The sequence below is a fragment of the Triticum urartu genome, chromosome 5 (genome assembly GCF_003073215.2).
Source record: "Triticum urartu cultivar G1812 chromosome 5, Tu2.1, whole genome shotgun sequence".
NCBI lineage: Eukaryota > Viridiplantae > Streptophyta > Magnoliopsida > Poales > Poaceae > Triticum > Triticum urartu.
This window is the reverse complement of record NC_053026.1, coordinates 508,434,883-508,446,217: the sequence shown is the minus strand read 5'-3', so window position 1 is coordinate 508,446,217 and position 11,335 is coordinate 508,434,883. Positions and strand designations below refer to the sequence as shown.

General features: G+C 44.2%; 1 protein-coding gene across 1 annotated transcript; it reads left to right on the top strand.

Moving 5' to 3' along the window:
• Positions 1–9,065: 9,065 nt before the first annotated feature.
• On the top strand, positions 9,066–10,415 carry LOC125556481 (auxin-responsive protein IAA26-like). The gene is made up of 4 exons (XM_048719209.1): positions 9,066–9,376; positions 9,472–9,562; positions 9,654–9,750; positions 9,931–10,415. The coding sequence occupies exons 1-3, from the start codon at positions 9,142–9,144 to the stop codon at positions 9,727–9,729; spliced, it is 402 nt and encodes a 133-aa protein (XP_048575166.1). The 5' UTR covers positions 9,066–9,141; the 3' UTR covers positions 9,730–9,750; positions 9,931–10,415.
• Positions 10,416–11,335: the final 920 nt, after the last annotated feature.

Sequence of the window (11,335 nt, the reverse complement as noted above, 5' to 3'; positions counted from 1 at the left end):
GTCCAAACAGTGTCCGCGAACAAGTAGGTGACGATTGAAAAAAAATATACATGTACAAGGCAAACAATTACGAAACGAAAAGGTCTTGAATTATGAGAGGTTAAACTTTAAGCAATTGCCTTGAAATATTGCAGAGCTAAACACTGCACATAATGATGCAGTAAGAGACAACGCACATCCCACTACAGATCACAGAATTTAGACCGTTCAAACACATGATAAATCTATGATAAACATTGCAAAGTTCAACATCATGGCACCGGCTGCAAGGATCCACCACATCTAGCTGAAGTGTAGAGGGAACTTTCCCCTTGATGTATCTTTCGATTATCAAGGCTGCTTTACGGGCTTCCATGGGTCTATTCAAGCAGGAGCATTTAGCAGATCGATCATCAGAACACCTGAAATTACCGTCGGTGGTGTCCAACGTAAGGCACTCGAGTGATGCTGAATTTTCCAGAATATGGGACGTCAACTCAACCATGCTCTTTGAAGAGGGGAACCTACAGATGTTCACTCTCCGGAGCTTGTCATGGCGGTATCCTGGAATCTGCCTTAGATGCGAGGAGTCTTCAGAAAGCAATTCATCTATGGATTGTAGCTGTTTTAGTACCTGAAGATAAAAAGAATGGTTTAAATACTTGAATTAATGATTTGGCGCATCCAAAAATATATTTGCAGAGTGAACAGTGCCTTACGCGCAGTTTGAATGTCTCCAAGGACGGAGCAGCATCAAGAAAATAAACCAGAGACAAACAATCGCAAGACCCACTAATATAAATGCTCAAGTATTTCAGATAGAGGAACTTGCAAGGCGAGAGCGTCAGTGTTGTATTGACCACCTGCATAAAGATACCACATGTTAATAACATTCCAAAGTACCACTACTGCTCTATGCATAACAATCACAAAAGGGTTTGGAATATACCTCACTCCATGAGCATATGATAAGAGTTTCAAGATTGGGCGCAATGGACGGAAGCTCTTCAAGTGCATAACGGAGGAAGAGGTGACGTAGCACTTCTGCGTTCTTCAATCGCAATGACTCCCCAAATAAGAACTCAACTCGGTTACCTATAAAGCAAAAACTATTAATATTTGGAGCTTTGTTCTCTATCGTCTTCAGTCTGTGGCATTCTAACACCTGCAGGGAGCTGAGTCGCTGCAGCCGGGAAGGTATCTTTAGGTAAGTTATCTGGTAGCATCTCCTGAGTTTTAACTGCTCCAAAGCAACACAGCTGGGAAGAAGGCGCCCTAACTCGGCCCCCGTAATTCGTACACGCTCAAGATGCAACACTTTCAGGTTTCCCAAGCAACCAAGGCCAACTTTAGGATGGAAGGCACAGTCAACAAGGTGAAGATACCAGATCGAGCTTCCATTCCCATTTGATAGAACTGAGCATGGGAAGTTGACTGCCTCATCCTCAGGCATCACAAGGGTGAGTTTTTCAATGCCCGGTGTAACCACTTTCTGAAGCCACTTATGGAGATATTCATAGGCCTCGGGCTTGTAGCAAGAGGAGAAATCAAGCTCGAATGTCTTCACATCAATGCATGAGTGTTTTTTCAAAATGCGATCAACTTTGCGAGGTTGGGATACTGTGTGAACATTAAATATGAGGTTGGGATAGAATCTCCACGAACATCGAAAGGCACGAGACACACATGCAGCACGGGCGGCATCTCGTGGCGTCATTAGTGAATGTATATGACACCAAATGTCCTGCACGCACAAGAATGGGAGAAGAGTTAACACACTCGATATGTAAAATCAAATGTCTACCTTCATCGGCGCAAAGGGAGGGGGAGCCAATAGAAGTATATGTAGTAGCACTCTACAAAACTTCTTTTTCCCAGAGTGTTATAGGTCAGCAATATAGGTTGATATGCATTTGTGTAAATCAAGATGCATGGGAGATATTTTATTGCAGAACAGCATGCTATCATACATCAATGTAACAAAGAAACAGAACAAAACATACATATTGTTTCCCTAAAAAAAAACATACATATTGTGCAAAGTTAGAAATACATACCCTTCCTTCTTGTATTGGCTCCTATGGAGATGTTTAAAAAATACGAATGCTTGTTGATTTGAAAAGAATCGAGGAAGAACCCTTACGAGAATACAGATGCGACTTAAGGTAAAACAAGATACAATAACAAGGCATAGACTAGTGACAGACAGTTTTACGCTGCAGGGATAAATCTGGAACAGTTGGGATATAATAGAACTACTAACGCAGCAGGGCTAACTGCAGGAGATTGCAGCGCAGGAATATTTGAATTTCAGTTATCTACCATAGGTTGTCAACCAATTTGTGCAGCATAGGTCCATCATTCAAATCCATGATGTACCTCTGGAAGTAGGGTCCATGAAGACTCCCTTCTTTTCACATGGTGATGATTATCATCTTGCTGGCAAGGAGAGCCGCTTCTTATGGCCAGTGGAGAAGTAGACCCGTCTGCCACAGAAAATTGTTACTATGGTAAGTGCAGGCTATGTTTTTTTTATAAGAACAAATATGATTTGGGGCTAAAAAAGATGCGACCAATTTTATTTACTGCCCTCGCAACGATAGGATAAGAGTAGTTTACCGTGGATCTGGATTTGGCCAAGACGCTGCTCCGGCTGCCCCATGGCACGACTGATATGAGCAATCAAGGGCGCCAAAAGGCGTCGAGCTCTGCTGTTTTCCCTCTTATTATTGTTCTTTCTCCCCGTCGATCTCTCTGAGACTCTGGCCTTCGCCCTGTGAGACACGGGATTGAACGAATCGTTCGACCCAACCTCTAGAGAAACTGCGAACCAACCTTTGGTTGAGATGCTTAGGTGGACAGTGATATCTTCAACCCACCAGTGTTCAAACGGCGACTTCGTAAAATCTCAAGATGATATGCCGGCTCAGTCTCTCGGAGGTGTTCATAGGGTTAGGGTGTGCGTGTGTACGTTCATAAGGGTGAGTGTATGCGCGTTTATATGAGCGTTTGCGTCTGTATTGTGTTAAAAAAAAAAACCCTGAAGAAACTTGTTGCTACAAAAGGACACCGGTCTATAAGAAAAAGTAACTGGCCAAAAAAAAGGCCCAGATTGGAGCACACATTTAGCAGCCTTTCTTGTTGTTGCAAAAATCATATAGAGGATTTCTTTTATAGAATAAAATTTGACATCTACAATAAAAATAAATAAAATATAAAAATAATTTTCATGGTGGATCTAATGCTACCAATTTGGTATTGTAGACATTGATGTATATTTCCTAAAAACTTGGTCAAACATGCACATGTTTAATTTCTGAAAGAACTAATACTACACCTTATATTTTGGATCGAGGAGTACAAACTATTTATTTCAGGAAAATAGAAAACGTTGAGGGGTGACAAATCAGCACAAAATTGACATGATATTACGAGATAAATGTCACATGGTACATGAAAAACTTAATCATGACTATAAACAAACTAAAATCATGGTTTTTCCCTGTTCAAGAATCGTCTATTAATCAGTTAACAGCGCTACTCGTAGGGTGGCTGACTCGAATCCACCTATTCGTCGTTGCTATTGTTAGGGCCGATTAAATGGCTGTCACAGACCTATTATTCGGTTTGTCCGGGCCGAGATTATCATTGTTGGCCCAGCAAGCAAGGTAGAGTTAACTTGCGTGGGCCGGTAAACAAAAAGCCCAACATTTCGGCCCGATAACCACCTCCAGCCGCCTCCAACTCCTAATAATAGCTAGGGTTGGGCCCTCTACCCAACCCTCCCGCTTCTCTCATCCCTTCCAGACTAGATGGTTGGTTCCCCAGGCCCTTGTCGACAGCGAGCCACCACTTCTCCTCCTCCCATGTGTGTCACCGCTTCCTCTCCTCCTTCTATGCGCCGGGGTTACGCCCCTTTCTTTCCAATGGATGGCTGTTTGATGATTGATCTATTGAGAAAGAAAACGGTTATTGCCATCTTGCTTCATATTTGCAATCTAAATTTATAATATAGATTCAAAGTCTCTATTGAAGAAATTCCTCCAACAAAATGTGCGCCCATAGATTCAAATTCACCAATTAATGGCGACTGGATTCATCTGTTTAATAGTACCAAGTCACGATTAATCCATACTTCCCAGCAAGCGAGCGACTACCAAATTAAATGATTTGCTCAACATTTGGGTTTGTTCGCTCTAACACACATTGGAAAAAATCTTGAAAATGTACTAATATTTGTACAGCATGGCCAATCTATTTTCTGGTGTGCATGATTGTTGCTGGAAGAACGTAAGATCGGGCACCAAGAGCCAAATCCATATTTTCCGTGTTATGTTTTTATGTCAATTGGCCAGATTGATTAACTCAGAAAAGGATTTTGTTCTTTAAAAAACAATGATCAAAAATTACAATAAAAAGTATTTGTTCTTTTGAAAAAAGGTGGCTAAATCTATAATTTCTCCAATGGGAAGTGTGGTTTTCTCGAAGACATTTGGTACCATTTAATAAATTTATTAATTTGGCCAATGTGCACATGACAAATTTATAATTTGCCATGTGCACATGACAAAAATTATAAACTTACGATGGTCTAAACTAAATGAAAATGCCATGTCTAATAATAAAATGTACCCATGGATCTAGTTAATATGTTTGTCTTGATCTAAGCACAAATTCCAATGGCGTCCGGGAGAATGTAAATTCTGGACCATGCTATGGAAAATTAAAGTTTCCATGGTGTCCTTGAAAATAAAATTACGATGGATCCATAAGAAACTTAGATGCCATGGCTATGTAAATAAAATTGCCATGTATTTTGAAAGTAAAATTGCCATGGTTTCAGCAATGCAAACTGGCATGGATATATGAAATTAGAAACGATCTATAAGTCAAAGGAAAATGTAGAAAAAACGTGTCATGGCAAATTACAATTTATTTTTATTTTTATTCTAAATATAAAGAATGTCAAAATATTCTACAACATTTATCATGATGCTCACATGGTGATTTTCCAGAATTCGCCTTGGAAAACTCATATTCGGAAATTTCCATGTAAAAAATAAGATGAAAAATAAAAAATTATGAACAAAATTGCCATGATATATGCATATTAAAATTGCCATGTTTGTTATAAAATTTGCCATCTATGAAAAATGACACAAGTTATGAAAAAAATTGCCATGTCAGATGCACATTAAAATTTGGCATGGTATTTTAATTTGAATTGCCATCTTTTGTGTAAGAAATTTTCCATGAATGTGAAATAACACAAAAAATGGCCAAAGTTGCCATGGCAGGTGCAAATTAAAATTATCCATGGGATTTTTATACAATAATATGTGCTTATGCTATAACATTACGATGTATTATGCATTATAGTTAAATGAATAGTGAAAAGATGTGCTTCATTGTGTGCGATCTGGCGGAAATTCCCATGGGAAAATGTCATATACATTATGGCCATTGTTATTAAATAGTAAATTGCCATAGTTTGGGAAAATAAACTGCTGATGTCAGAAAGAAAAATTAGCCATGTGTTCCATGTCAAACGTTAAGGTAAATTGCCATGATTGTTATACCTCTGTTCTCTAGGCATATGCCGATGTGAGCAAAAACCACATATTCATTTATAGGACCTCCCTTCAAGTTGTACTCGGTGAGTTTATAACACTAGACATATAAATTTGGACCATAAGTCTTACTAGTGATACCAACGACGGACTACATGAGGAGCGAGCGTTACGACCTGGGAGCGCGTATACAGCAGAGTACATTAGGGAATTTGCTGAATAAAAATAGTGTGGAGCTATAATAACTGGCAGTTCGGATATGTGTTGGTTTCAATGGGTACTGTTGTTGGGCAGGCCAGTGGAAAAGTTTGAGGTAGGTCAATTGTTGGAAGTGAGAGCGGTGGCAAAAGCCGCGAAGAAGTGGGATGGCTCGTTCTCCATATGGGTTATGGTGTCCTGAGTGGCCACCATGTTGTTGGCTAACAGACATTCCAGTGGTACTATGTATGGAGGTCCAGTGTGGCTAGAGATTGGTTGTTAATTTTAAAAGTGCCTTTTCCTAAATGCGGCAGATGGGTCATGATGAGTGTGGTTCCAACATGTTGTAGTCACGATGGCACGGGCAGTCCGTGCGATGCCTCAAATTCCCGGTGCTGAATTTTATGAAAATCAAAGAGTAATTCATTGGGACTCGCTAACCTCCACTTAGACGCACCGTGAGCGAAAAGGACCCCGAAAGTTTTTTTTAGTGGGGAGAACTTAAAGTAAACACGAAATACAGCCAACTCCACATTCTCAACAAGTACCTACAAAAAATTGAACTATACAGAAGAAACTCAAACTTAAGATATTAACCGGCCTTTGACCGTCCCAGCCAAAAAACTTGGCCTTTGACCTGAGTTTTGTAGCCATACTATGCAGTGTTTGATGTTTGAAGGTCATAAAAAGCTTGTATAGATCTTACAACATGTCGAAAATGTGTCTTGAAGCCCAAGCTCCACTGGAGCCATTTTAGATAACAAGTAATAGAATAAGTTTTTGTCCCCCTTTTTTTTTGTAGCTCACATGTTACAAATATACCTCCCAATAAAATTTTATACATTGGTAGAATACTTCTATACATACATGTGACAACTTTTCTGAATGTTTTGAAAAAAAATATAATTCTAAAAACTTAGGTTTCCATGTAGCCCGAGCTCCAATGTTTTCACTTGTATTCTCTATGTACCCTTCCTTTTCTTGCAAACTTTTTGTATGTACCATTCTTGTCTTCCTTGAATCAACATACCCTAAATTTTAAAAAGAATCAGCGAAATGATTCCTTGGCAAGCATTATATTTTATATCGGTTGAATGGGTAAGCCTTCACTGAATAAAACATATAGATAAACTATATTTCAAATTGAATGCATTAACAGTAACACGAACTGTCTTGTGCACGCAGTCCCCCCATCGAGATCGAGACAGCTTGTGGCACTAAATATGATCAAGACGCAGGACAGAGACAAATCTCGTCATGCTGAAAGTGTAAGAAGAATCAGCCAAATGATTCTTCGGAAAATGTTCTATTTATTTTTTATCGGTTCGATGGGTAAGGCTTCACCTTCACTAAAAAGACAAAATAGATAACAATTTTGCTAAGTCTTAGTCGGCCGAGACTTCATTATGTCTCAGTCGATACTATATTCCTTTGATCTTGCATGGAGATTCGTATATTTTTTTCTTTTCAGTTTTTTTTCTAATATATTATTCACTTGACTAAAACTTTGGTTAAATCTCAGTCGACTGAGACCTAACCATACCCAATAGATAAACTTTGTTTCAGACTGAATGGATTAGCATAAACACGGCAATAAAGATCGTCGCTAAAATAAAATAAAAATCAAAGTAGCTTGTTTGCAGCTGGATCTCTAATCAGCACGTTTCACCATTACTATGGCTCCGATCGAGGACCGTGAGGGAGCGAGCTGGCCGGTCAAACGCCCGAGAAAGGAGGAGTCAAACGCCGTCGTCGCATCAAAAAGCTCTTCGATGTCGTCTAGAGCTCTTAAAACCATGGCGTGCATGCGCTTTCGCCGCGCCCCAGATTAATCCGCCCACAATTCCCTGCACGGTGTCGTCCTCTCCTCGCGACCGATCTCGGGGAAAACCATGCCCGCCGACCCGTCAGCTGTCACACACACAGGCAAGCAATGCAGCTGGAATGATGACCGGGCAGCCGCCGCACGCGCGCGCGCCCCGGGCCGGGGGCGGCCGCGACAGGAGGCACAATCACGCTCCGGCCTCTCCGTCCGGCCAGCCGGCCACAGAGGCAGGCTAGCTAGCCACTCGTGTGCATGCACCGTGCTTGAACTTTAATGGCCGGCATGGCGCGCGTAGCACGAAGCTCGTGCTCCGTGATGGGTAGATCGCCTTTACCGGACACGGGCGATGGCGGTGTCCGGGCAGGGCCCGGCACCGGGCGATCTGTGGCAGCCGCTGCGGGTTCGTGAAACATAGGCGCGCCGGCACATGCACGGCCGGACGAATGTTTTTACTGTTGCGTGCAGCGCACATGTAGTACAGACCACAGTCTAGCCAGTAATTTAAGCTACTCATCTCACTAGCTGGGGATCGATACAGGGCAGGGGCTTTGCATCTTCACTATCTTCACTAGTACTCCCATTTCTGCGACAAAAAATTTGGAACGGAGGGAGTACTTCTTTACGGGCGGGGGGGAGTTTTAGCGGGACATTCATGCATGCATATGCATGCACGTGCCCACTTGCGGGATACCTGTCCCCTGCCCCGTCGTCGGATCTCCTGTGCTGTGCGTGCCGGTGGCGGCTTGACTGGCTGGCTCCATCGCCGGCTACCGTTACCGTGCTTGGTTGGTTCAGCTTGATTTCCCATGGGCGGCTTCCTGTTCCAGCAGCCCTTGTGTGAACTTAACTAGATTGTACTTCTCTTCTGCATAGAAAAATCTGGGATTACAAGTGCTGGTAGACATAACGTGTTGAATAGTTCAAGATGCTCGCCTGTGTGGGAAATTCGGGGATGATAATGATCTGTGTACTGTATATATGCAAGTTGTGGCGGCGTTGTCATCTTGTTTAGTCATGGTGCATGTGAGTGATGCAAAGGTTCGACATTGCATCCTAGGTCTCCTAAATTTGCATGTCAATTTCGTAAGGATGCTGCATATTTAGTTGCTGCGTTGGAGACGGCCGGTCACGCCTGAGCTGATTTGTTTAGGGGTGACCACGGAGGCAGCCACGCAGGAGACCGGGGCGTTGACGTGGCGGGCCGCCGGTCGGGTCCCACGGCGACAGCGGTGCCAGGGTTCGTTGCCGGACCGCACCCAACCCGACCGCCGCCCGCCAGGGTCCGCAGCCCCTGTCCCCGCCCCGGATCCTCTCTGCGCGCAACCGCCGGATGACCCATACCACGCCGCCTCCTCGCTGGCCGGCACCACCCTGCTCCCCTTCCCCTCCTCCTACCCGCCACAGAGGATCGGGTAGCGCACGTATCGTACCAACGGCCGGTGTATATATACGGCAGCACCGGCCAGCCAAAGCTTTGCCATTCACGACCCACGCCTTCCATTCCCAGTCTCCCAAACTTCCAGCCTCTGAACCCACCGACTGATCGTACAGTACATTAATTTGAGAGTGATGGGTAGCTATGGTGGAGACGATGGCGGCGTGGAGCTGACCGAGCTGACGCTGGCGCCGCCGGGCGAGAGGGCGCGGAGGGCGAGGCGGGCGAGGAAGGGCGTCGAGGCGGCGGCGTTCGTGAAGGTGAGCATGGACGGGACGCCGTACCTGCGCAAGGTGGACGTGGCGGCCTACGGCGACTACCTCGAGCTCCTCCAGGAGCTCAACGCCATGTTCTACTGCTGCTCCATCGGTAAGCAACCAAAGCTTCAGCATATCGATCGATCCACCATCTTTTGGCCATGTTAAGGTTTGTGCACTGACGCGCGCGCATGCATGTATATGCAGGCCTGATGGACGGGTACGGCCAGTGGGAGCACGCCGTGGTGTACGAGGACGGCGACGGCGACTGGATGCTCGTCGGCGACGTGCCCTGGGAGTAAGCACCACCGCACCAATTGTTGGATCGCGTCGTCGCACTATGCAATAATGCAAATGTTCTGATCTCGAACTGTTGTGTGAATCTGCAGGATGTTCGTGTGTTCGTGCAGGCGGATGAGAGTGATGCGAGCGTGCGAGGCGAGAGGGCTGAGCGCCAACGCGTGACGGACCTATTTGGTGCCGCAGGTGAGAATTCGCCAAAAGTCTCACAGGCTAACAGAATTGCAGGGTCTTCATTAAAAAAATGAATTACAGAAATATGTTTGATTTTTTTTAAGAAAACGAACGATATGTGGTTGAAGTTTGACCTGATATACTAAACTGATAGGAGTAGCTTATACTAATAAAATGTTTATCCCGTTTCAGATCGTCGGTGCGTGTAGATATGATCTGAACCTTGCATGTCGCTCCAGTGGGTGTGACAGCGATGAGGAACCAAGGAAGCAAGGAAGACGATGGCGCGATTCTGACGAGGCCATGCAGATACGATCCCGTACCTCTAATCCAAGATCGACCGGCGTGCCATCAGTTGGGAATAAAATGTTGGTTGACTTGGATAAAAATATAGTTTGGCCGATATGAGCCTCATCTTGTTTGCTTCTCGCATGAGGCTGACGATACGGTTGACTTGGCAAGATCCCAATATTCTAGTACTGCTAGTGTAGTTCCATCCCTCGTCGATCCTTGGGTTCCATCTAGTTAATTTCTTCGGCTGTTTGTCACATGTACATGGATCACCTCGCAAAAAAAAAAATGTACATGGATCAAGAGTTTGTGCACCTCCCAAATTTTGATGAAATGTGCTTAATTCGCCTTAAATTTGGAACATATTTTTTTGCTCGGACCTCCAACTTGGAAGAATCTTGAATTGAGCGGGCAACTCTGTTTGTTGGGTTCATTGTTGTGCATGGCATGAAGAATCATGTCAGATAGTACTAGGTAGCTGGCCGGATTGTTTTTGCATAAATAACTTCTGACATAATCATAATCAATCATGTCCATATAGAGAATATTAGAGGTAATAAAAATTATAATCAGGTTTGTGGACCATCACAAACACATAAGCGAATAAAAGGCGCCCCAACCAAGACATTGAAAGTAACAAGAAAGAGATCAGGGTCCCTCAAGGTCCAACGCACCTCCAAGACCCAAAAGGCATCGGAGGCGAGGCAGACCGGCGGCAGCGCCAACGGGGGAGGAGTAAACCTAACAACATGGCTCATAGGGATAGAGTGTCCGTGCATGCGTTTATAAAGGTGAGTGTATGTGTGAGCATTTGTCATTTGTATCATGTTCAAAAACCTAATGGCATGGAAGTCCTTCCTACTGGAATTTTATCTATTTATGGACCAGCCCAATAACAATTTCAGAAATTCTTAATAGATCCTAAAGGCCCACTTAGCCCATTCGTGCAAGGCAAGGGGCACTACTAAAGTTTAGTCCCACATTGCTAGTTTAGAGTGAGTTGGACCTCTTTATAAGGGAGGTTCTTTCCCCACATGTATGAGCATGAGAACAAGAGGGACATCCACACGCGCTCCTCCTCCGCCGCCCGCCTCGCCACACCTTGTCACGACGCGTCGCGGAAGTCCGTTCGCTTCATCTCCCTCTTTTGCTTCATCTCCCGTCGCTGTGGTCTCGCCTCCTTCTCTTGCGCCTATAAAAGGGAGGTCACTCCTCTCAGAGAGGTGCATCACAACTTCTTCCTCTCGCCACCGGTTCCAATCTGAGCTGCTGCTGTCTTCCTCATCCCGGCTTGCGGCGTGCACCG